The following is a 24322-nucleotide window of genomic DNA, read 5'->3' as shown; positions in this document are numbered from 1 at the left end:
TTTAGATTGGCCGGACAGGGGGGCTCATGCCTGTAATCCCAGCACTTTGGGAGGCCAAGGCAGGAGCATCACCTGAGGTCAGGAGTTCAAGACCAGCCTAGGCAACCTGGTGAAACCCCATCTCTACTAAAAACACAAAAATTAGTCAGGCTGGTGGTATGCGCCTGTAATCCTAGCTACTCGGGAAGCTGATGCAGGAGAATCGCTTGAACCCAGGAGGTGGAGACTGTGGTGAGCTGAGATCCAGCCACTGCACTCCAGCATAGGTGACAGAGCAAGATTGTCTCAATTAAAAAAAAAAAAAAAAAAGTAAAGAAAACTTTAAAAAAGTTTAGATTGGCCGGGCGCGGTGGCTCAAGCCTGTAATCCCAGCACTTTGGGAGGCCGAGGCGGGTGGATCACGAGGTCAAGAGATCGAGACCATCCTGGTCAACATAGTGAAACCCCGTCTCTACTAAAAATACAAAAAACTAGCTGGGCGTGGTGGCGCGTGCCTGTAATCCCAGCTACTCAGGAGGCTGAGGCAGGAGAATCGCCTGAACGCAGGAGGCGGAGGTTGCGGTGAGCCGAGATCGCGCCATTGCACTCCAGCCTGGGTAACAAGAGCGAAACTCTGTCTCAAAAAAAAAAAAAAAAAAAAAAAAAACAAGTTTAGATTGATGGCTCCATGATGAGAGGACCTAGGGCAAATGTCCAATCTCAACAATTAATGAAATGGTGTTCTCTGCAGCCTCTAAGACAAACTGACCCCAGTGGGTGGGAAGACGGGCAAAATACATGAGAAGTACCTCCTACAGACACAGTTTCCCCCAGGGACACACACCTAAGCTGGACACCAGGGCCCTGGACAGTGCAGGCTCTGGAGAGGTGACAAGATGGCCACTGTGGACCTTTCCCTTGGGAGGGAGCTGGGCAGTGGTTTAAATCGGTTACCGTACGTAAGCCCTAAAGATGCAGCCTAACAGATTAAGTGCTTGGTGTGTGCTAGCTGCTAGAATACTACCATTATTTATTATTTCTGAATTCTAGAAACTGCACTTCTCCTTCTTACTCCTCTGCCTCAGTTTATGGCGTAAGCCTCAGCCTTTCAGAGACCCCGGGGTTTGGGGGAGACTCACCTCAATGTAATGGTCCGTGAACTCCGTCCCAAACTCCCGGCTTGCGCCAAAGTCCAGCAGGGTCACCTGGAAGCAAGGATTGGTGAAATGAATGCTGGGATCCCATCCACATCCCCACTGTCTAGCAGTGCAGTCAGGATCAATCAACCCCCCACAACCCTGCCCGCTCCTGCCAGAGCCCCTGCCTGTCTGCCTCACTGGGCTCCTGGCCTGGTCTCCACATTTCCAACCGACCCCCAGACAGTAGCTGAAGGCATCTGGCTTTTATTTTTTTAGTTCTAATTGTTCATGCAATAACAAATTTTAGGCCCAGAAAACAAATCCAGAGAATAAAAAACATATAAAAGTAAAATGAATACCCACAAATCTCACCACTCACCAAAAAATGTAAAATACTCCCCATCCACATGGAGCCTCCTGTGTATCCCACCCCGATCACACCTCCCCCAGGTCCCACCACTTTCTTGAAATCATTATTGAATTATTTCCTGAACTTCTCTTTTTTTTGAGATGGAGTTCCGCTCGTTATCCAGGGTGGAGTGCAATGGCGTGATCTCGGCTCACCGCAACCTCTGCCTCCTGAGTTCAAGCAATTCTCCTCCCTCAGCCTCCTGAATAGCTGGGACTACAGGCACGTGCGACCATGCCCAGCTAATTTTTGTATTTTTAGTAGACACGGGGTTTCACCATGTTGACCAGGATGATCTCGATCTCTTGACATCGTGATCCACCTGCCTCAGCCTCCCAAAGTGCTGGGATTACAGGCGTGAGCCACCGTACCCGGCCTGAAATTCTCATTTATGCATTTATGCCTTTTTTTTTTTTTTTCACTCCTGTTGCCCAGGCTAGAGCGCAATGCCTCGATCTCAGCTCACCACAAACTCCACCTCCCAGGTTCAAGTGATTCTCCTGCCTCAGCCTCCTGAGTAGCTGAGATTACAGGCATGTGCCACCACGCCTGGCTAATTTTGTATTTTTAGTAGAGACGGGGTTTCTCCACGTTGGTCAGGCTGGTTCCAAACTCCCGACCTCAGGTGATCCACTGGCCTCGGCCTCCCAAAGTGCTGGGATTACAGGCGTGAGCCACTGTGCCCAGCCATTTCTGTATGCTCTATGTATGTGTACAGCTGGAAACAACGTAGAGTAATGGTGTCCGTATTTTCAAACTTCACAGAAGTGGTATTTACTATTGTTATCCTGCAACTTGTGCTTCTTGCCCAACATGGTTTTGCAGTTTACCCCTGTTGCGATGTGTTGCGGTGTGTCGCTCCAGCTCACTCACTCATTCGGCACTGCTGTGTAAGGACATTGTTGTGTGACTACATCACAGTGCATTTACCTGGCAGAGAAACACTGTGGTTGTTTCTGATTCTTTTTCCTTCTTTTTAAATGTCTATTAGTTACAAACTGTTTCTGACTTTTACTTTTTTTTTTTTGAGACACAGTCTTGATCTATTGTCCAGGCTGGAGTGCAGTGGCACAGCCATGGCTTACTGCAGCCTCCGACTCCCAAGCTCAGGTGATCCTCTCGCCTCGGCCTCCTAAGCAGCAGAGACCACAGGTGTACCCCACCACACCTGGCTAAGTCTTAAACTTTTTTTTGTAGAGATGGGGTTTTACTACGTTGCCCAGACTGGTCTCAAACGACTGTGCTCCAGTGATCCTCTTGCCTGACTGAGCCTCTCAAAGTACAGAGATTACATTAACAAGTCATCTCACCTGGCCTGTTTCTAACTTTTGTGGTCAATGAACATCTTTAACAGTGTTTCTAGGGCAGTAGAGTCTGAACGCCAACCAACCCACTGTAAGCAACTGTTTCTGCTGGTGCCTGGGCCTGGTGGCTCACACCTGTAATCCCGGCACTTTGGGAGGCTGAGGTTGGTGGATCACCTGAGGTCAGGAGTTCAAGATGAGCCTGGCCAACATGGTGAAACCCCGTCTCTACTAAAAATATAAGAAACTAGTCAGTAGTCAGACGTGGTGGCGGGCACCAATAGTCCCAGCTAATCGGGAGGCTAAGGCAGGAGAATTGCTTGAACCCGGGAGGTGGAGGCTGCAGTGAGTTGACATCGTGCCACTACACTGCAGCCTGGGCAACAAGAGTGAAACTCCATCTCAAAATAAATAAATAAATAAAATTATACATAAAGAAATCATTTCTACTGGGCATTCATGCAAATGCACACATAAACATCAAACAAAACTGTCCCATAAGAATACAGATCCCTCCCATCTGTGACATACTGACATCTTCTATTCCATTAAAAAAAAAAAAAAAAAGTGCTGTCAGAAACCAATCAATTGATGTCAGGACCCTACCACTTGCAGTTGGATAAACATATCGTTGGGGTGTGAGCCTAGGAGGGACACAGGGTGTGTACACACTGTGGAGAGAAGGGGCAAGGGACTGAGGCTGGAGACTCGGTGGGACCACAGATGTTCAGCAAAGGGCTCAGACTTGATTCTGAGGGGGCTGGGAAGCTGTGGAAGAGATGTCTTGACCAGATTTGTACTTTAGAAAGACCCCTCTGGGGACAAAATGGGGACAGACCTCTTTGGAAAGTCACTTGGCAACTCCTGATAAAGGTAAAGATGTGTCCACCGACGCTCAAGTCTGCAGGTCTGAACGTTGACTCCAGGTCTGTGCACACGCCCTGCCCTCTGCCAGGAGCACTCTGCTCTCTGTGTGGCTGTCTCTTTTTCCTGTCTAAGCTTTTTTTTTTTTTTTTTTTGGTAAATGGAGTCAGGGTCTCCCTTTGTTGCTCAGGCTGGTTTTAAATTCCTGGCCTCAATGGAGCCTCCTGACTCAGCACCCCAAAGTGCTGGAATTACAAGCATGAGCCACCGTGTTCAGCCTCTGGTCTCAGCTTTTTTTTTTTTTTTTCTTTTTTGAGACAGAGTCATGTTCTGTCACCCAAGTTGGAGTGCAGTGGCATGATCTTGGCTCACTGCAGCCTCGACCTCCTGGGCTCAAGCACTCCTCCCACCTCAGCCTCCCACGTCATTGGGACCACTGGTCTCAGCTTTAATGCACTTCAAGAAGCCTCCCTTAATCCCTGCTCAACCCACACTGAGTCAGGCACTTTTCCTGGGATCCCAGAGCTTCCTGTGCCTCCCCCACCTCCGGCCCTCACCCCGCTGCCTGTGCCTCCCCCATCCAGGTTGTGAACCATCTGGCCGGTGCTTCCTCGTCGTGGGTGGTACGAACCACTCTAGGTCATCACTGCATGGTGCCAGCTCCCCTCACAGAACTGGGCGCTCTGAGAAGGCAAGGGTTAGGGATGTCTTTTTGTTGCTGTCAAGAGACAGGCAGGTGATGGTGTGTTCTGCATGGATGGCCAACTGCCTTCCAAAAGCTGTACTTCCCCTCTGTGCAGTCACATTGCCACCAGGAACTGCTGCCTAGACAGGGACTCCATTTTCCAGCGTGCCTTGCGCCGTGGCAGGCCATGTGACTAGCTCTCGCTGATGGAATGGCAACCTACATGGTATATGCACTGCCCCAGAATAAGCTTAGTGTACTTAGCCTGGGCATTACTTTTTCCACTTCTGGCCAAAGCAGTTAGGCAGGGGGCTACCCTCTCCACCTCTCTTACCCTTTCCTTGGGAAGCAGAGCATTGTAAGGCCCCAGGGATGAGAAACCACAAAAGGGAAGGAGCTGGGTCCCTGAATCACCCCTTGGAAAAGGGCTGCCCCTGCCTGCTGTAGGGGCAGCAGTGTTATTGTGTGCTATTGTGTTGACCTGTTGGAATATCAAGGAATATCTGTTACAACAGCAAAGGCACCCTACACACATCACTAGGAACCAACCTGGTGGCTGGAGGCGTCATACAGGAAGTTGGCCCAGTTGGGGTCGGTTTGCATGAATCGGAACTCAAACAGCTCCCGCAGACACAGTGTCAGGAGCTGGAAGCAAATCTGGGGTGGGGAGAAGGAGTGGCAGGCATCACAGTGTAATCCCCCCTGTGGCACCCTCACTGGCCTGGAGAGGGACCAGGAGCCTGGCGCACCCTCCCTGGGGCCATGCCCTTCCCACGGTGCCACCAGACTGCATACCTCATTCCGCAGGTCCTGGCTCAGGCCCTGGCACTGGTCCAGGGGCACCCCTCCGGCTAGCTCCATGCCCAGCACCCGCGTCGTGCTCAGCTCCTTAACCACGGCTGGCACTCGGAAGAAGGGGTCATCTGCCAGCAGCTGCCTGGGGCAGGAGGGAAGCAGGGAAAGGGACTTCATGTTTCAGGCCCTGAGCCAGCTTGAGGCCTCCTCCTTGTACTCTCAGAAGTCCTCCATGAACAGTCTGCGTCATGCCCTCCCTCCTGCCCCTCTTGCCACTGTCTGCCCTGGATGATGACCAATCTGGCTGGACTGACATTTAACAAGTATCTCCAAGGTGCCTACTCTGCGCCTGCCCCTAAACTGGGTGCTGCTGGAAACCCAGGTACCACTTCCCTACCCGAAACGCTTCTATGACTTCTGGTTGTCCCAGAAGGATAGGCTTAGTGTATTCTAGCCTTTGCATTACTTTTTTCATTAATTTATTAATTCATTCAATCCAAAAGTAGTCACTGACATCAAAATCTGTGAAGTCTACAGAGATGCCCACAGATCACTCCTTGCAGTCACTACTGTGAACACAGGTAAATAACGGGAAAGAATCTGTTATTCAGGGCAGTGAATGAACCAATTCCTGGACCTGCCCCCCAGTCCCGAGACCACACTCTCACAAACAGACTGTGGTTTATAGACTGTGATAAGTGTGTTGGCCGGGTGTGGCGGCTTACACCTATAATCCCAGCACTCTGAGACAGCGAGGTGGGAAAATCACTTGAGCCCAGGAGTTTAAGACCAGCTTGGGCAACGTGGTGAAACCACATCTCTACGAGAAACTACAAAAATGAGCTGGGTGTGGTGGCCTGCACCAGCTGCTCAGGAGGCTGAGGCGGGAGAATCACTTGAGCCTGGGAGGTTGAGGCTGCAGTGAGCTGTGAGATCACCTCTGTATTCCAGCTTGGAAAACAGAGCAAGATCCTGTCTTGAAAAAATAAAAGAAAATCAGTGTGTTCATGTAAGATTTGGGAGGCAGAGAATATGAGCAAAGCCCCTGGTTGAGGACCCGTGGGATGGCTGGAGGAGAGTGAGGGGGCACAGGAGGGTAGTGTGGGGTTTCATCCTAAGGGCACTGGGAAATCCTGTGGGGGAAGGGGTCTCTGGCCCATAACCCCACATCGCACTCTTCCCCTCAAGCTCCTGCTTTGGGGTATTTTTGTCCTTCTTGACAAAAATCTCTGATGTTTGAATCGCTCTTCATGAACTCAAGCCGTGCTGGGCATTTAATCGGCACACTCCCCTTTCATTCTCACTCTACAGTTTGGGGATGCTCTCTGGAGACCACCGTATGGTTACAGGCTACGCAACCTGTTTAGGGCTGACCTGGAATTTCACCCCGCATCCCAGTTTAGGGCACATGCCTCTAACCACTGCCTTCTACTGGTCTTTCTCTGTCTATGGCAGGCGTCCCCAAACTTTTTACACAGGGGGCCAGTTCACTGTCCCTCAGACCGTTGGAGGGCCGCCACATACTGTGCTCCTCTCACTGACCACCAATGAAAGAGGTGCCCCTTCCTGAAGTGGGGCGGGGGGCCGGATAAATGGCCTCAGGGGGCCACATGCAGCCTGTGGGCCGTAGTTTGGGGACGCCTGGTCTATGGAGCTTGGCATGTTTCAGGCTGTCAATAAATGTTTGAGCCACACTGTGGAGGACCCCCGAGATATGCCATTAATTGCTACACATCAGGATCCTTCCAAGATAGAACCACATTGTTCCCCATAGCCAAGGTTCATCCATTTTCATGGCTGCATAATATTCCACAGGTGAATATAGCATTGCTTATTGGTCCACCCTGCTGGATAAACTTGATGGATCTGGGTTGTTACCAGTTTTGGGCTGCTGTGAGCATTCTAGAATAGTCCGATAGTGTATAGTGGCATAAGGGTCCCTAGAGCAGGTGTCCCTAAACTTTTTACACATGGGGCCAGTTCACTGTCCCTCAGACCGTTGGAGGGCCGCCGCATACTGTGCTCCTCTCACTGACCACCAATGAAAGAGGTGCCCCGTCCTGAAGTGCGGCGGGGGGCCGGATAAATGGCCTCAGGGGGCCGCATGCGGCCCGTGGGCCATAGTTTGGGGACGCCTGCCCTAGAGTGTTCAGCAGGGAGGGCAATCATTGGGCTGCAGAGTTTGTGAATAGAAGGGCTTATGTGATGGCTTTCTCTCTCTGGCGGGGGTGCAATGTGATGGTGCCAATCTGTTCTCAAAATGCTTCTGCTACGTTCTCCCCCAGCCTGCAGTGCGGAGGGGGTGCTGTGGAGCCCACTCTCTCCACCTCCCAGTGCTGCGGGCTGCTTGGTCTCTGTCAGTCCAACAGAGATAAGAGTGTGGACTTTTACCTGCGTTATTAAATGTGTGGGTCGGATCACAGTGAATAGGCGTCCCATCTGACAGAGAGGACTGCTGCCTGGGAAGTGACCTGCCCAAACTCACAGAGGACACGGGGGTACGCAAAGTGATGAGTGAGTGGATGGACAGATGAACAATGATTGAAATAAAGAGCCGGGCATGGTGGCTCACACCTGTAATCCCAGCACTTTGGGAGGCTGAGGCAGGCAGATCACCTGAGGTCCTGATTTTGAGACCAGCCTGACCAATACAAAGAAACCCCCTATCTACTAAAACGACAAAAATTAGTGGGGTGTGATAGCACATGCCTGTATTCCTGGCTACTCAGGAGGGTGAGGAGGAGAATTGCTTGAACCCGGAAGGTGGAGGTTGCAGTGAGCCAAGATCGCACCATTGCACCCCAGCCTAGGCAACAAGAGCGAGACTGTCTCAAAAAAAGAAAAAAAAAAGTAAAGAGAAAGAGTTTGCCCCACCCCACAGCTCCAGCTGCCAGGAGCTGAGGGGGCATCTACTTCCCACCCAGCCTGGGAGGGAAGAAAGGAGGGAAGCTAGGGGGCTCAGCTCACCTGAAGTTCTGGGCACAGGCCGCCTCACGACGGTAGTCACACTCCCAAGCCAGCTCCTGTTGCAAGGCCTGCAGGCTCTGCTCAGCAAACAGGCCTGTGGGGGAGGCGTGTCAGCTGGGGAAGGGACTGGGGCGCCCACTCGTGGATGCCTTCTCCTGCCAACCCTCCCTCTCCCGTCTCCCTCGCTGTCCCGCGCAGCTCCTGCTCCAGACCTCTGACCTGCATCGCATCATCCACCTGCACGTTTCCCTCGTCCTTCACACGACTGCGGGGTTCCCTGGGGTCCTCCGAAGCCTTTCCTGGGGTCTGTCTCTTGTGCGTGCCTGCACCCCAGTCCCTGGCAGCTCTTTCAGAGTCACGCGCACTCCGACTGGCTGCTTTTCGTAGGGACTCCCATGCTCACTGCCTCCGAGTCTCACTTCTGGCCCTGGCTTTCCCTCTCCCTCTTCCTCTCTTAGACACACACAGCCCGCCCTCCCTTCTCCAGCGCCTCCTCACGTGCCATCCACAGGCTTGTCCTTTTCTGCTCTGCTGTACCTACAGTCCCGCTCCCTGCATGCACACCCTTTACGAGTCTGCTGCTGGATCTCAGCCCTGGGTTCCTGTCTCTCTGCAGCTCTGTTAAAATCTGCGAGGCTTTTCCCACGCATGCTCGTGCTCCCTGGGCTCTCCCCACCTCGGTGTGCTTTCCATCTCTCCCGCTCCCGCTCACAATGCCAGCACATCCTGGCCATGCTCCCTTCTGGACTTCCCTTCCTGCTTTCTCTCTCTGGCATAGCCCCTTTGGAGATCAGCAGAGGAGTGGGTGGGCGTCTCACCTGCAGGCAGAGCTGCGCTCATCTGGAGCACCGCCAGCAGGTTCTGTACATCGCTCTGAATGCTCTGGGCCACACCAGGGTACTGAGGGAAGAGGGGGGAGGATGGGAGTCACTCCTCTGGGCCAGCAGGGTGCCCGCCCCTACCCTGCCCAGCCTCCTCTCTCACCTGGATCTTCACAGCCACCTCCGTCCCGTCCCTCAGCAGCCCCTGGTGCACCTGCCCGATGGAGGCAGCGGCAAAGGGCACCTCCTCCAGGGAGGCCACCTTGGCCTGCCAGTCCTTGCCAAGCTCCTCTTCAAGAACTCTCTGTGGGGAGTAGTCACAGCCATCATCATCACAGCTGAGTTCATTCCCCAGGCTGAGTGCTTTACCTGTTGATAACCCCAACGCTCACCACATGCAGGGCCCTGGGCTAAGCTCTTGGCTGCCATCCCCTTTACAGATGAGGAAACTGAGGCTGAGAGAGAACTCTCTTGCCCAAGTGACTCGCCAGGCACTGGCAGACTGTGAGGCTCAGGCCAGCTTGTGTCCCCCAAGCCTGGACTCCTTGGGCTGGTGGGCTGTTGTGGGGATTGCTATTATTTATGTTTTTTTTTTTTCTTTTTTTGAGACGGAGTTTCGCTCTTGTTACCCAGGCTGGAGTGCAATGGCACGATCTCGGCTCACCGCAACCTCCGCCTCCTGGGTTCAGGCAATTCTCCTGCCTCAGCCTCCCGAGTAGCTGGGATTACAGGCACGCGCCACCATGCCCAGCTAATGTTTTGTATTTTTAGTAGAGACGGGGTTTCACCATGTTGACCAGGATGGTTTGGATCTCTTGACCTCGTGATCCACCCGCCTTGGCCTCCCAAAGTGCTGGGATTACAGGCTTGAGCCACCGCGCCCGGCCTATTTATATTTAAGAGTCACAACAATCCCCCCCCCTTTTTTTTTTGAGACAGGGTCTTGCTCTGCAGCCCAGGCTGGGGTGCAATGGCACCCTCAAGGCTCACTGCAGCATCAGCCTCCCCAGCTCAAGCCATCCTCCTGACTCCTGAAGAGCTGGGACTACAGGTACACGCCACTGTGCCCGATTAATTATTACTATTGTATTTAGTAGAGACAAGGTCTCATTATGTTGCCCAGGGTGGTCTGGAACTCCTGGGCTCAAGCAGTCATCCTGTCTCGGCCTCCTAAGGGATTACAGGCATGAGCCATCACACCTCGCCAACCATCCCTACTATGCTCTTATGTGGTATTATTAACTCACAGTCAATGTGATCAAGAAGAGCTAAAATTCAGAGGGCTTCCTGTGGGCCAGGTCCTATTCAGAGTGGCCCAGAGAGAGGCAGTAGCTGCCTGGGCCACATGGGGAGGAAGCAGAACAGGGATCGGAGGGCAGGTGGGTGGCAGAATCCTGGATTCCATGCCTTACCCAGTTATTAGAACAACTCATGTCTTGGGTACTTGCTCAGTGCCAGGGGCCATGCCAACTTATTTACAGACATGATCTCCATCACCACTAACACCTGCATGTCACTCACGGTACATCAGGGGCTGTCCTCAGTGCTCAGTGTAAGCTAATTTATGTGATCCTACAATGTGGGTGTGGCTGTCACTCTTGCCATTTCCCAGGCCAGGGAACTGAAGCACAGAAGTCAAGCTGCTGCTCTTTCCTTTAATCATCACAGCAATGCTAGGAGGTGTGTACTTTGGTGATCCCCATTTTACAGATGGCAAAAGGGAGGTTCAGAGGTAGAGAGTGGGGCAGTGAAACCAGGAGGGTCAGGCAGGTCAGGGAAGATGGAGCCTGCCTCCCTCACCACCCTTCCACCCCGGGCACTCACCAGCATCTGCCAGCGGGGCATGAAGTCGGCGCTCTGGCGGACCCGCTCGAAAATACGCTGCAGCTGAGGGCTGATGAAGCTGTTGTCTTGGGAGACAGTGGAACAATGGGGGGCAGTAAGGGAGGAGGTGAGAAAGGACCCCCATGTGAGTACCTGAAGTTGGGGCCTGTTGGTGGTAGGGCTGGGGTGGAAGTGAGATCAGGGTCAGGGGTCTGGGGTCGAGGGTCATGCTGTACCCTGGATGCTGAGCATCTGGCCAACCTTGAGGGCGGCCCCTCGAACTGTACATAAAGTCTGCACAATCCGCTCTGCATTGGCCTCCGACAGGAAGGGGCTGGAGTCCAGCCCAGAGCCACCCTCTGGGGAGAGAACAACATTAGAATTAACAACCACAAATATCATCACTGCGGCTGGGCCTGGTGGCTCACACCTGTAATACCAGCACTCTGGGTGACCGAGGCGGGATGAATGCAGGAGTCTGAGACTAACCTGGGCAATAGTGACAGCCTTTCTCTATTAAAATAAAATATATCATCTGCACACCAACAGGAATGACTAAAATGAAAGACGGAGGCCAGGTGTGTTGGCTCACGCCTATAATCCTAAGACTTTGAGAGGCCAACGAAGGAGGAAGGCTTGAGCCCAGGAGTTCCAGACCAGCCTAGACAACAAAGCAAGACCCTGTCTCTAATTAGCTAGGTGTATGGTGGCATGTGCCCGTAGTCCCAGCTACTCGGGAGGCTCAGGCGGGAGGACTGCCTGAGCACAAGACATTGAGCTGCAGTGAGACATGATCATACCACTGCCCTCCAGTCTGGGCAACGGAGCTAGACCCTGTCTCAGAAAAAAAAGAAATAAACATAAATTAAAACAAACTGCAGGACAGTCACAGAGTGCCTACTACAGTATCGAATAGACGAGCTACCACTACACACTACAGCCCAGGCGCGTCTCACAAACGTGCGCAGTGAAAGCAGCCGGGTGCGTGAGAGAATACCGCCCAGTTACACTGATACAAACAGCAAAACGAGGCAAAAACAAATCCAGAGTCCAGAAGCCAAGACAGAGGTCACCCTTGGTGAGGAGAGTGACCAGGTGGGGACATGAGAAGGGCAACAATTCTTGAAATGTGGGCCAGGGACCGCTGAGGGTCCCTGGGACCATGCAGAGGGCTCTGAGAGATCAAACTATTTTCCTCGTGACATTAAGATGTTACTTTTCCTTTTCTGCTCTCACGCCTGAGAACATTCAGTGGAGTTCTCCAGAGGCACCAGGACGTGTGAGGACAGCATCAGGCTGCCAGCTGATGGAATGTGTATGTGTGTACTCTTGTGTGTTAAAAATGTCTCCATTTTCTTTGTGTATTTTTGAGACGACGTCTCACTCTGTCAGCCAGGCTGGAGTGCGGCAGCACAATCACAGCTCACTGCAACCTCCTGAGCCCAAGTGATCCTCCTGCCTCAACCTCCTGAGTAACTGCAACTACAGGTGTGTACCACCAGGATTTGCTAATTTTTTTACTTTTTGTAAAAATGAGGCCTCGCTATGTCACCCAGACTGGTCTCAAATTCCTGACCTCAAGGGATTCTCCTGCCCCAGCTTCTCAGAGTGTTGGGACAGACATAAGCCACCGCACCTGGCTTAAAAATTTCTCAGTTCTGGCCAGGCGCGGTGGCTCAAGTCTGTAATCCTAGCACTTTGGGAGGCCGAGGCGGGTGGATCACGAGGTCAAGAGATCGAGACCATCCCGGTCAACATAGTGAAACCCTGTCTCTACTAAAAATACAAAAAATTAGCTGGGCATGGTGGCACGTGCCTGTAATCCCAGCTACTTAGGAGGCTGAGGCAGGACAATTGCCTGAACCCAGGACGCGGAGGTTGCGGTGAGCCGAGATCACGCCATTTCACTCCAGCCTGGGTAACAAGAGCGAAACAACTCCGTCTCTCTCTCTCTCTCTCTCACACACACACACACACACACAGACACACACAGAATTTCTCAGTTTTAATCTCTAATACAGTGAACATCGATAAATATAACCCACATAAACAACCTCTTTGGGTGCTCATTCTATTTTTAACAGTTTTATTGAGAAATAATTCACATACTGTATAATTCACCATTTAAATTATATAATTCAATGATTATTAGTATATTCACAGAGTTATGCGAGCATCACCAGAATCAACTTTAGGACAGTTATACCACCCAAAAAAGAAACCTGGCCGGGCATGTGGCTCGGGCCTGTGATCCCAGCACTTTGGGATGCCAAGGCGGGAAAATCACTTGAGCTCATGAGTTTGAGATCAGCCTGGGCAATGTGGTAAAACCCCATCTCTACAAAAGATACAAAATACAGCCACGTGTGGTGGGGCACACCTATAGTCCCAGCTACTCAGGAGACTGAGGCAGCAGGATCGCTTGAACCCAGGAGGTGGAAGTTACAGTGAGCCATGATCCCACCACTGTACTCCAGCCTGGGTGATAGGGGGAGCCTCTGCCTCAAAAAAGAAAAAAAAAGGAACCCTATACCAATTAGCAGTCACTCCTTATTTTCCCCAATCTCCCCAGGCCTTCACAACCACTAATCTATTTGTGTCCTTACAGATTTCCCTATTTTGTACGTTTCATATTAATGGAATCATTCCATATGTGGTCTTTCTGTGTGTGGCTGCTTTCACTTAGTGTTTTCTTTTACTTTTTTTTTTTTTTTTTTTTTTTTTTTGAGACTGTCTTGCTCCATCTCCAAGGCTGGAAGTGCAATGGCGCGATCTCAGTTCACTGCAACCTCCGCCTGCCGGGTTCAAGTGATTCTCCCACCTCACCCTCCCAAGTTGCAGGGATTACAGGTGCCTGCCACCAAACCCAGCTAATGTTTTATATTTTTAGTAGAGACAGAGTTTGGCCACGTTGGCCAGGCTGGTGTTGAATGCCTGATTTCAGGTGATCCACCTGCCTCGGCCTCCCGAAGAGCTGGGATTACAGGCGTGACCCACTGCACTTGGCCTCACTTAGTGTTTTCAAGATTCATCTATGTTACAGCATGTGTCAGTCCTTCATTCCTTTTTATGGCTGGATAATATTCCATTATATGCCTATCACATTGTATTTATCCATTCATGAGTTTTTTGTTTTTTTCTTTGTTTTTGTTTTGAGACATAATCTTGCTCTGTCGCCCAGGCTGGAGTGCAGTGGTGTGATCTTGGCTCACTGCAACCTCTGCCTCCCACATTCAAGCACTTCTCCTGCCTCAGCCTCCTGAGTAGCTGGGATTATAGGTGGGCGCCAACATGCCCAGCTAATTTTTGTATTTTTAGTAGAAACGGGGTTTCACCATGTTGGTCAGGCTGGTCTCAAACTCCTGGCCTCATGATCCACCCACCTCGGCCTCCCAAAGTGCTGGGATGACAGGTATAAGCCACCACACCTGGCAACCGTTCATCAGTTTTAAAAGTGTAAGGGACCCTGAGGCCAAGAGTTTTTTTTTTTTTTTGAGACAGAAGTTTCACAGCTGCTGTTCTAGGGTTTCTTGCACTGGGTACAGACAAATCTGCTTTGAGAAAACCCACCAAGCCATACACTTACAGGTATGTGTACCTGGTTTTATATGCAAATTACATTTCAGCGTTGGCAAAGCATTTCTTTTTTTTAATATGAACACTTCATGAATTTGTATGTCATCTTTGTGCAGCGGCTGTGCTAATCTTCTCTGTCTCATTCCAGTTTTTACTTATATGTGAGGCAGATGCAAGCACAGCACAACAAAGCAATATTTAAGCTTTCATTAGTTTTGAAGGCTAGTTGTGGTGGCTCACACCTATAATCCCAGCACTACAGGAAGCCAAGGTAAGAGAATATCTTGAGCCCAGAGGTTCAAAACTGCAGGGAGCCATGACTGCACCACTGCACTCCAGCCAGAGTGTCAGAGCAAGGCTCTATACCTTAATATAAAATTCAAAATAAGGCCGGGCGCGGTGGCTCAAGCCTGTAATCCCAGCACTTTGGGAGGCCGAGGCGGGTGGATCACGAGGTCGAGAGATCAAGACCATCCTGGTCAACAAGGTGAAACCCCGTCTCTACTAAAAACACACAAAAAATTAGCTGGGCATGGTGGCTCGTGCCTGTAATCCCAGCTACTCTGGAGGCTGAGGCAGGAGAATTGCCTGAACCCAGGAGGCGGAGGTTGCGGTGAGCCGAGATCGCGCCATTGCACTCCAGCCTGGGTAACAAGAGCAAAACTCCGTCTCAAAAAAATAAAAAGAAAAAAATAAAATAAAATTCAAAATAAAATAACATTTTATTGAGCTCATTATTGAGTGCTTACCCTGTTCCAGGCAGAATCATAAGTGTTTTTGTAGATTCTCTGGCTGAATGCCCACAGTCACTCCAGGAATTAAGAAAGTGGGGTATTGGGCCGGGCGCGGTGGCTCACGCCTATAATCCCAGCACTTTGGGAGGCCGAGGCGGGTGGATCACGAGGTCAAGAGATCGAGACCATCTTGGTCAGCAAGGTGAAACCCCGTCTCTACTAAAAATACAAAAATTAGCCGGGCATGGTGGTGCACGCCTGTAGTCCCAGCTACTCAGGAGGCTGAGGCAGGAGAATTGCTTTAACCCAGGAGGCAGAAGTTGCGGTGAGCCGAGATTGTGCCATTGCACTCCAGCCTGGGTAACAACAGCAAAACTCCGTCTCAAAAAAAAAAAAAAAAGAAAGAAAAGAAAGTGGGGTATAGACTCAGACTGACCCTACCCAATCCCTAATCCTCTACCTACCCTCAACTTTTTATTTTGAAAAAAACATTCAGGCTGGGTGTGGTGGCTCATCCCTATAATCCCAGCACTTTGGGAGGCCAAGCGGGGAGGATCACTTGAGGCTAGGCGTTCCATACCAGCCTGGGCAACATGGTGAAAACCTAGCTCTACAAAAAATACAAAAAATTAGCTGGTGTGGTGGCATGTGTCTATAATCCCAGCTACTCAGGAGGCTGAGGTGGGAGGATCACCTGAGCCTGGGGAAGTCAAGGCTGCAGCGAGCCGTGACTGTACCACTGCATTCCAGCCTGGGTGATTCAGCAAGACCCTGTCTCAAAAAAAAAAAAAAAAAAAAGGATGAAAGAAAAAAATCCAAACAGGAAAGTTGCATGCATAATATCCTGAACACCTGCACACCCTCCATCCCGATTCAACATGGTACCATTCGGCTTCATCTGCTTTATCTGTGCGTGTGCCCACACACTTGCTATTATTATTTTTTGCTGACCCACTTACATGTAGTTGCACTTAAGCTTTGCTAAGAATAAGGATATTCCCCTACACAATCACAGTACCATAATCACGTGTAAGAAAATTAACACTGATTCCCTAAAATCTGCCATCCAGTCCATATTCGGATTTTCCAATCGTCCCCAAAAAGTCTTTCGAGTTTTTTTCCAAACTGATAATCCAATCATGGTTCATATACTCCATCTGTCAAATGAAGTCTCTTTCATCTCTTTTTAATCTAGAATATCCACCCCCACTTGTTTCAAGACATTGACTTGTTGAGGAATCTTACCCGCAAACGCTACACATCTAATTCCATCTCTGATGTACACAGACCCCCACTGGCACTTCTGTTTTCAACTTTCCGCTCCTGCTCCGAATTAGGAACTTCCAATGGCTTAAAGTTTTCTCAGATAATCTAATATATGGCTGGGCACAGTGGCTCACGCCTGTAATCCCAGCATTTTGGGAGGCCGAGGCAGGCGGCAGATCACTTGAGGTCAGGCGTTCGAGGCCAGCCTGGCCAACATGGTGAAACCCCATCTCTACTAAAAACACAAAAATTAGGCAGGTGTGGTGGCACGTGCTTGTAATCCCAGCTTCTCGGGAGGCTGAGGCAGAAGAATTGCTTGAAATGGGAGGCGGAGACTGCAGTGAGCCAAGATCGCACCATTGCACTCCAGTCTGGACAACAGAGGAAGACTCCATCAAAAAAAAAAAATCTAATATGCTTCTCTTAATCATGACCCTGATAGTGGTGTAGGTTTGTCCAGAGCACTTCACAGTGACTCTAAGAGGTGGTAAATTATCATCACCTTCATCTTCCGATGAGGAAACTGGAGCTCAGAGGGGTGAAGTCACTTGCCCAAGGTCATAGGCAAAGCCAGGATCTGAACCCAGGCAGTATGGCTCACTCACCTGACTTTAGATGACCTCCTGGCAAGGACTTCTTAGCCATCTCAACCAGCGCTCCCAGCCCCAAGCCCACAGCCAGTCCTGGGGTGCAAGAGAAGAATATGAGTGCGTTAGCCTGGGGTGCCCTCCCCCAACCCACACTCGTTTCTCAGTTTCTCTCCAAGAATGCTTGTCTGCCAACTCTTCTTTTTCCTTTTGTTTGAGATGGGAGTCTCACTCTGTTGCCCAGGCTGGAGTGCAGTGGCACAATCTTGGCTCACTGCAACCTCTATCTCCCGGATTCAAGTGATTCTCTTGCCTCAGCCTCCCAAGTAACTGGGACTATAGGCACGCATCTACCAAGCCCGGCTAATTTTTTTTTTTTTTTTGGATATTTAGTAGAGACGAGGTTTCACCATGTTGGCCAGGCTGGTCTTGAACTCCTGACCTCTGGTGATCCTCCTTCTTTGGCCTCCCAAAGTGCTAGGATTACAGGTGTGAGCCACCACACCCAGTCTTTTCTCTCCCAACCCTTTTCTTGCCACATCTTTGTATCTCTGTCTCCAAATCAGTCTCTGACTCTCTTTCCGCATAGAGCTCCCCTGAATATGCGGCTTCCTCTTTCTTTAACCCTCTCTCCACGTCTGTCTCCCTCCCAGCAGTTCTCAGTCCTGGCTGCACATTCGAGTCACCAGGGGAGCTCCGGTAAACATGATGTCCAGACTTGACTCCCGAGATTCTAATGAAATTGCACTGAGACATGGGAATTTCTGCTTTGTTAAAAAGCATCTCAGATAAACTCGTTACCCAGGCTGGAGTGGAGTGCAATGGCGCAATCTCGGCTCACTGCAACCTCCGCCTCCTGGCTTCAGGCAATTCTCTTGCCTCAGCCTCCTGAGTAGCTGGGATTACAGGCACGAGCCACCATGCCCAGCTAATTTTTTGTATTTTTAGTAGAGACGGGGTTTCACCATGTTGACCAGGATGGTCTCGATCTCTTGACCTGGTGATCCACCCGCCTTGGCCTCCCAAAGTGCTGGGATTACAGGTATGAGCCACAGCGCCCGACCTCATCTCAGATAATTCTAATGTGTGGCCAAGGTTACGAAGACCCCAGAACAATCATCCCAGGTCCCTCTGTCTTCTGGTGACTCCTTTCTGTCCACACTTTCTCTTCTTTATGCTCATCTTTCTCTCTCTCTCTTTTTTAAATTTCCAAATCTGCAATGTGATCATCTTTCTCTTTTTAGAAATAGGGTCTCGCTCTGTCATCCAGGCTGGAGTGCAATGGCACCATCACAGCTCACTGGAGCCTCAAATTCCTGGGCCCAAGTGATCCTCTTGCCTCAGCCTTCCAAGTAGTGAGATCACAGGCGCACCATGCTCACCTAATTTTGAGCATACTGAGACAGGGTGTCACTATGTTGCCCAGGCTGGTCTGGAACTCCTTAACTCAAGTGATCCTCCTACCTTGGCCTCCCAAAGTGCTGGGATTACAGGTGTGGGCTACCAGGCTTGGCTGTTCCTTTTCTAAGCCAGTTATTTCTGCATCTCTTCCCTTCTCCCCATTTGTCAGATCTATCTAGGCCTCTTTCTCTCTTTCTCTCTTTTCCTCCCTTTGATGTTATCTCCCCATCTCTGATTTCCTCTGCTACCTCTCCTCTTGTCCCTAAAGACCTCTCGGGTCTTGCTCCTTCTGTCATCGTCACCATCTCTGTCAATTACCATACCTGGCATTTTCTGTGTTCTTTCTACATGTCAGGGGCTATTCCCAGTGCCTTCTGTGCACTTACTCATTTTTGTCCTTACATGAAGTCCTCACTTTCATGAAATGTATTTTACAGAAAAACTTCTACTTTACAGAAAAGGAAACTGACGTTCAGAGAAGTGAAGTAATTTGCCCAGAGTCACAAAGTGAGGACACAGCAGAGTTGTCCCGTGATCCCTGGGCGGCCTGGTGCCAAAGCTCTAACCAGTGCCTTGGAATGCCTCTGCAGACTGTGAATCAATCAATCTATCTATATCTATATCTATATATATCGATTTTTTTTTTTTTTTAAGAGACGGAGTTTTGCTCTTGTTGCCCAGGCTGGAGTGCAGTGGCACAATCTTAGCTCACTGCAACCTCCGCCTCCTGGGTTCAAGTGATTCTCCTGCCTCAGCCTCCCAAGTAGCTGGGATCACAGGCCTGTACCACCACCATGCCTGGCTAATTTTGTATTTTTAGTACAGACGGGGTTTCTCCATGTTGGTTAGGCTGGTCTCAAACTTCCGACCTCAGTTGATCCATCCGCCTTGGCCTCCCAACGTGCTGGGATTACAGGCATGAGCCACTGTGCCCAGCTGAATCTCTATTTTTAAAACTTGAACTGGGCCAGACACAGTGGCTCATGCCTATAATCCCAACACTCTGGGAGATTGAGGTGGGCACATCACAAGGTCAAGAGTTCGAGACCAGGCTGGCCTACATGGTGAAAGCCCGTCTGTACTACAAATTCAAAAATTAGCCAGGTGTGGTGGTGTGCACATGTAATAGCAGCTACTCGGGAGGCTGAGGTAGGAGAATTACTTGAACCTGGGAGGCGGAGGTTGCAGTGGGCTAAGATCGTGCCACTGCACTCCAGCCAGGGAACAGAGCAAGACTCCATCTCTGGGTTGCGGGGAACTTGAACCATAATCTGCAGTAAAGAAGATATTTACATTCTAAACAATGCAGACCAAAGTCTGTGTTTCACGAAACAAGATTTTCCCTTGCTCCACAGGTACACGCATATTTTTCATGCAGGTTATGACCTGCATGAAATCCAGCTATGTAACCCAGAGTCAAGTTATCTCCCTCTCTTAGCCTCAATGTTCTCACTTACAGAATGCATTGATTCAGTGCAGCATGTGTGTATATGGGGCACTGCACATTACAGGTTCTCAGTAAACATTGTGATAGCCAGGAGCAGTGGCTCATGCATAGAACCCCAGGACTTCAGGAGGCTGAGGCAGGAGAATCGCTTGAGACAAGGAGTTCGAAACCAATTTGGACAACATAGGCAGACCTTACCACCACAAAAAAAAATTTTTTTTAATTATCTGGGCCAGGTTCAGAGGCTTGCCGGGTGCTGTGGCTCACGCCTGTAATTCCAACACTACGGGAGGCCGAGGCAGGCATTATCACTTGAGGTCAGGAGTTAGAGATCAGCCTGGCCAACATGGTGAAATCCTATCTCTACTAAAAGTACAAAAATTAGCCAGGCATGGTGGTGGGTGCCTGTAATCCCAGCTACTTGGGAGTCTGAGGCAGGAGAATCATTGAACCTGGGAGGTGGAGGCTGCAGTGAGCAGAGATCACGCTCCTGCACTCCAGCCTTGGTGACAGACCGAGACTCCACCTCAAAAAAAAAAAAAAAAATTACCAGGCATGATGGTGCACAGTCGTTGTCCCAGCTACTCAGGAAGCTAGGCGAGAGAATTCCTTGAGCCCAGGAGTTCAAGGCTGCGGTCATCCCGCCACTGCACTCCACACTGGGTAACAAAGTGAGACCCTGTCTCAAAAAAAAAAAAAAAGAAAAAAGAAAATCATTTACGTTCCTTTCAATTTCTTTTAGCTTTGCAGGCCCTTTTGTCTCTCTTTCTCTCTCTCTTCTGTCTCTGATGCATCTTCTCCCTTGCTTCAATCTGTAATTGTTGCCTCTTCAAGGTCACACCAAGATCCCCCAAAGTCACACCTACCACCAAAGTTGGCCAAGCGGCTGATTCGGGAGGCAGGCACCTTGCGTTCTCGAGATCGGTCACTCAGCTGGGAAATGGGGACAAGGTCTGAGGGTGGGAAAGCGAGCATCGTGCCCAGAGAGTGCAGCCACCCTGCCACCACATCCTTCCCCAAGCTCAGGGAGCCAGCAGCCTTCGTGGGGTGTTGCTGGGTGGGGGGAGGGGGGTTACAATACCTGGGGCCGGGCTGTCTTCCTGGGACGCGCCTCTCGTGCCCTGCGAATGTCCTCCTCACCCAGGCCTCTACCAGGCCCATCCTGGTAAAACTTTTGGGTCCAAGAACCTCCACATGGCCACTGCAAGAGATATTCTTTGGTAAGGAGGGGAAGACACGGGGTCACTTGGCCCTTCTGGACTCCTCCAGTCCTTTTACCCTCTTTGGTCTCCCTCAGCCTCTTCCCCTTGGGGACCCACTCCCCAGCGTCTTACCCAGCAGTGGGGCCCAGGCCCCAAGGCCCCACAAGGCCGACCAACAGTCTGGCCCAGCTGTCCACCGGTCCCCCGAAGTAGGCCCCCGACCTTCAGCCACATTGCCTGTGGGAGGAGAGGAGGGGTTATTCAGGTGGGAGTCGCCTGGCTTCTTGGCCAAGCCCCCACGTTCCTCTGTGTCCACCCTCTCTGATTCCCACCCACCAAATACTTCCTCTACTATTAATAGATTCCCACAGTTTCTGCTGGTTCTCTCCTGGTTGCTAGGAACCCTTAGCTCCTCCTGCGCGCCTCCAAAACGCACTTCCCCGCCTCCAACCCCCACCGTTGCTAGGGTCCTCCCCCATTACTAGACACCCACAGTTCCTCCAGGGCTACCTCTCCGCTCCTCTGAAATCCTGCTCGTTGCTTGGCACCGCCTTCCCCTCTAATGGCCCTGGCACCCGGAATTTCTCCGGTGTCCCCCTTAATCCCCACCCCGTTACTGGGCACCTCCCCCGTTGCTAAGCACCCACTGCTCTCAGGTTCCGAGTCCGCAACGTGCTGGGGGCTTTCTGCGCTTCCGGGAGCCTCAGCAGGCCTGCCCCTTCGACCCGCCAACCAATGGCGCGGCAGCAACTCGCTGAATGGCATGGAGTTTGTCCATCTGCGTGCGGGGGGCGGGGCCAGAAGCGAGGCCCGGCGCTGCAGCCGGGCTTTAGGGTGGGTGTCCGGGGCCCGCCTGGAGGGATTGCTGGGGCATCGCTGGAGCGCACGCGTGCCCTGTCTGCCTTTCCACTCACCTCAAAGCGTCTTGTACGCGACAGACCCTCCTGTTCCCTACACTATCCTTCTTGCAAAGTCTCCCTTACAAACCTCACACCTCTCTTTTGTACGAATATCTTGCCAACTCCCCCTCTTATTTTTACCCCCGGCAGGCTCAACACATCTCCTTTGAATACATTCTTCCCAGCAAACATTTCCGTTGCACATGGAGCCCCTCCACTTTGCACAAACACCCACATTCTGGCACCCAACCTCCTTCCTTGTGCATATAAACCCCTTGCCTTGCTTGCCAAGTGTCTCCCACTCACGCCTTCAACTGAGTCTCTGTTCCCTCACACACCCTGCTCTCCCCGCTCCCCGCCCACCTGCGGGATGGTGCGACTGGGAGCCCTCTGCTTCCTGTAGACCTGACATTTCCCAGAACATTCTCAGCCAAGATTCCCAGTGCTGAGTCAGGAACCTTGGCATCCCAGAAAAACAGCTCCCAGCCTATCTGTGTGTGTGTGTGTGTGTGTGTGTGTGCACGCGCGTGTTGGAAATCCTGCTCTACCCACAACAGGCTGACTCACCCACTTCTCAGAGTCTGGAATAGAAGCAGCTGATTGGGGCATCCTTCCCACCACTGGGAGAGGGAGGGATGCCGATGCTTCTCCCACAGAACCCCGCTGCCCCAACCCCTCTTGTCGGGAATCAGGCCTCTTTGTCTCTATTCCCGTACTGTGTGACTCAGAGAAGCCCTCATCCCGCTCTGAACTTCTGCTTCCCAACTTGTATGATGTACTGCGTGGGCTCCTGGCTTTGATTTCTCATTGGTCTGTGAAGAGGTGATTCATTTTAGATCCTTGGACCTGTGCCCAATGTCTCCCCAGGTGATTAAATTTCTTTTCTTTTCTTTCTTTCCTTTTTTTTTTTTTTTTTTTTTTTTTTTGAGACGGAGTTTTGCTCTTGTTGCCCAGGCTGGAGTGCAATGGCGCAATCTCGGTTCACAGTAACCTCTGCCTCCTGAGTTCAAGCGATTCTCCTGCCTCAGCCTCCCGAGTAGCTGGGATTACAGGCACGCGTCACCACACCTGCCTATTTTTTGTATTTTTAGCAGAGACGGGGTTTCTCCATGTTGGTCAGTCTGGTCTCGAACTCCTGACGTCAGGTGATCCGCCCGCCTTAGCCTCCCAAAGTGCTGGGATTACAGGCGTGAGCTACAGCCCCCGGCCAAGGTGACTCAATTTCAAGACTATTCACCTCCTGTCCCCCTTCAGACATAAAGGGCTGACTCAGGGGCTGGGTGGCTGCTCAGCCTTGGGGGCAAAATATATAAAAAGCACCTATGGGCCGGGCGCGGTGGCTCAAGCCTGTAATCCCAGCACTTTGGGAGGCCGAGGCGGGTGGATCACGAGGTCAAGAGATCGAGACCATCCTGGTCAACATGGTGAAACCCCGCCTCTACTAAAAATTCAAAAACATTAGCTGGGCGTGGTGGCGCGTGCCTGTAATCCCAGCTACTCAGGAGGCTGAGGCAGGAGAATTGCCTGAACCCAGGAGGCAGAGGTTGCGGTGAGCCGAGAACGCGCCATTGCACTCCAGCCTGGGTAACAAGAGCGAAACTCCATCTAAAAAAAAAAAAAAAAAAAAAAAAAAAAACCACCTATGACAATAACTAACCCTACTAGGCTACAGCTGACAGTGCCAGGCTTCACATACATGAGGTCATATCAGATAGCCCCGTAGCTGCAAACAAAGGGTAGAGGCCGGCTGATCTGCGAGCCTCTGTCCTCACGTGTAAAATGGAGCCCTGGCATCCCTATTATTCAGCTGCAGAGAATGAACTGAAATCGTTTCGGGGTCTGATACAGAACAAGTGCTCTATACATGAGAGAGATTTCTTACGGAAACTTCAACGGAGCGTAAGTCATTAGCTCAGGAGGGCGGAGCTGGGAACGGGCAGAGGAAGGTCTCGAACCCTCACCCCTGGGATCTCGAAGTCTTTTAAAGTCCGTTCCGCCCCTGCATGAAGAATGGGCGCGCGGCTAGATTCGTCCCTGGGGGTTTTAGTGAAGGCTGAACTTGTCATTCGACGTGTAGGGAGGGTGGATTAGTCACAAGGGTGGAGGAATAGGGCCAACTGGCGCGCCACCAGGACCCCAGTGCCCTAGACGCTTACCTGGTTGCGCTTCGGCTGCTCAGAGGCAACACCCCCCTGGGAGGCGGAGTCGGACGAGGCTCCGTCTCGTTCCATTACGTCACGTCCGGTGGGGCGGGGCTTCGGGGCTTTCCCTTGGAAGGGGGGAGTATCGGTTAACCCTTGAGCGGCGGGGCGGGCTGGAGCTCCGCGGGCCGGAACCTGAGAGTCGGGGCTACCCAGCCACACCCCTCACGGGATTTAAAGGGATAGAAGGGGGCCGGATCGGCCGAAGCCCGAACCGAAGGA

General features: G+C 51.3%; 1 protein-coding gene and 1 non-coding gene across 9 annotated transcripts in view; both read right to left on the bottom strand.

Moving 5' to 3' along the window:
• COQ8B (coenzyme Q8B) overlaps positions 1-24248 on the bottom strand; it is a 28414-nt gene extending 4166 nt beyond the window's left edge. For 2 of the 8 annotated variants that reach the window (XM_039465894.2, XM_039465898.2), the window contains exons 1-13: positions 24056-24248; positions 21133-21237; positions 20880-20999; positions 20665-20731; positions 16969-17046; positions 11024-11146; positions 10788-10873; positions 9127-9267; positions 8961-9042; positions 8143-8236; positions 5176-5317; positions 4930-5037; positions 1119-1184 (exon numbers count right to left, since the gene is read on the bottom strand). In XM_039465894.2, the coding sequence (XP_039321828.1) occupies positions 1119-1184; positions 4930-5037; positions 5176-5317; positions 8143-8236; positions 8961-9042; positions 9127-9267; positions 10788-10873; positions 11024-11146; positions 16969-17046; positions 20665-20731; positions 20880-20999; positions 21133-21237; positions 24056-24130 (1287 nt within the window). In that variant the 5' untranslated portion in view covers positions 24131-24248. The other 6 variants (XM_010331031.3, XM_003943171.4, XM_010331032.3 and 3 more) reach the window with 6 other exon arrangements.
• LOC120362860 (U6 spliceosomal RNA) lies at positions 14435-14545 on the bottom strand. The gene has a single exon (XR_005578657.1). It is a non-coding gene; the product is annotated as a U6 spliceosomal RNA (small nuclear RNA).
• Positions 24249-24322: the final 74 nt, after the last annotated feature.

This window comes from Saimiri boliviensis, chromosome 14 (genome assembly GCF_048565385.1).
Source record: "Saimiri boliviensis isolate mSaiBol1 chromosome 14, mSaiBol1.pri, whole genome shotgun sequence".
In the NCBI taxonomy this organism is placed as follows: Eukaryota; Metazoa; Chordata; class Mammalia; order Primates; family Cebidae; genus Saimiri; species Saimiri boliviensis.
Note: the sequence above shows the minus strand (reverse complement) of the source record. Positions and strands in the feature narration are given on the sequence as shown.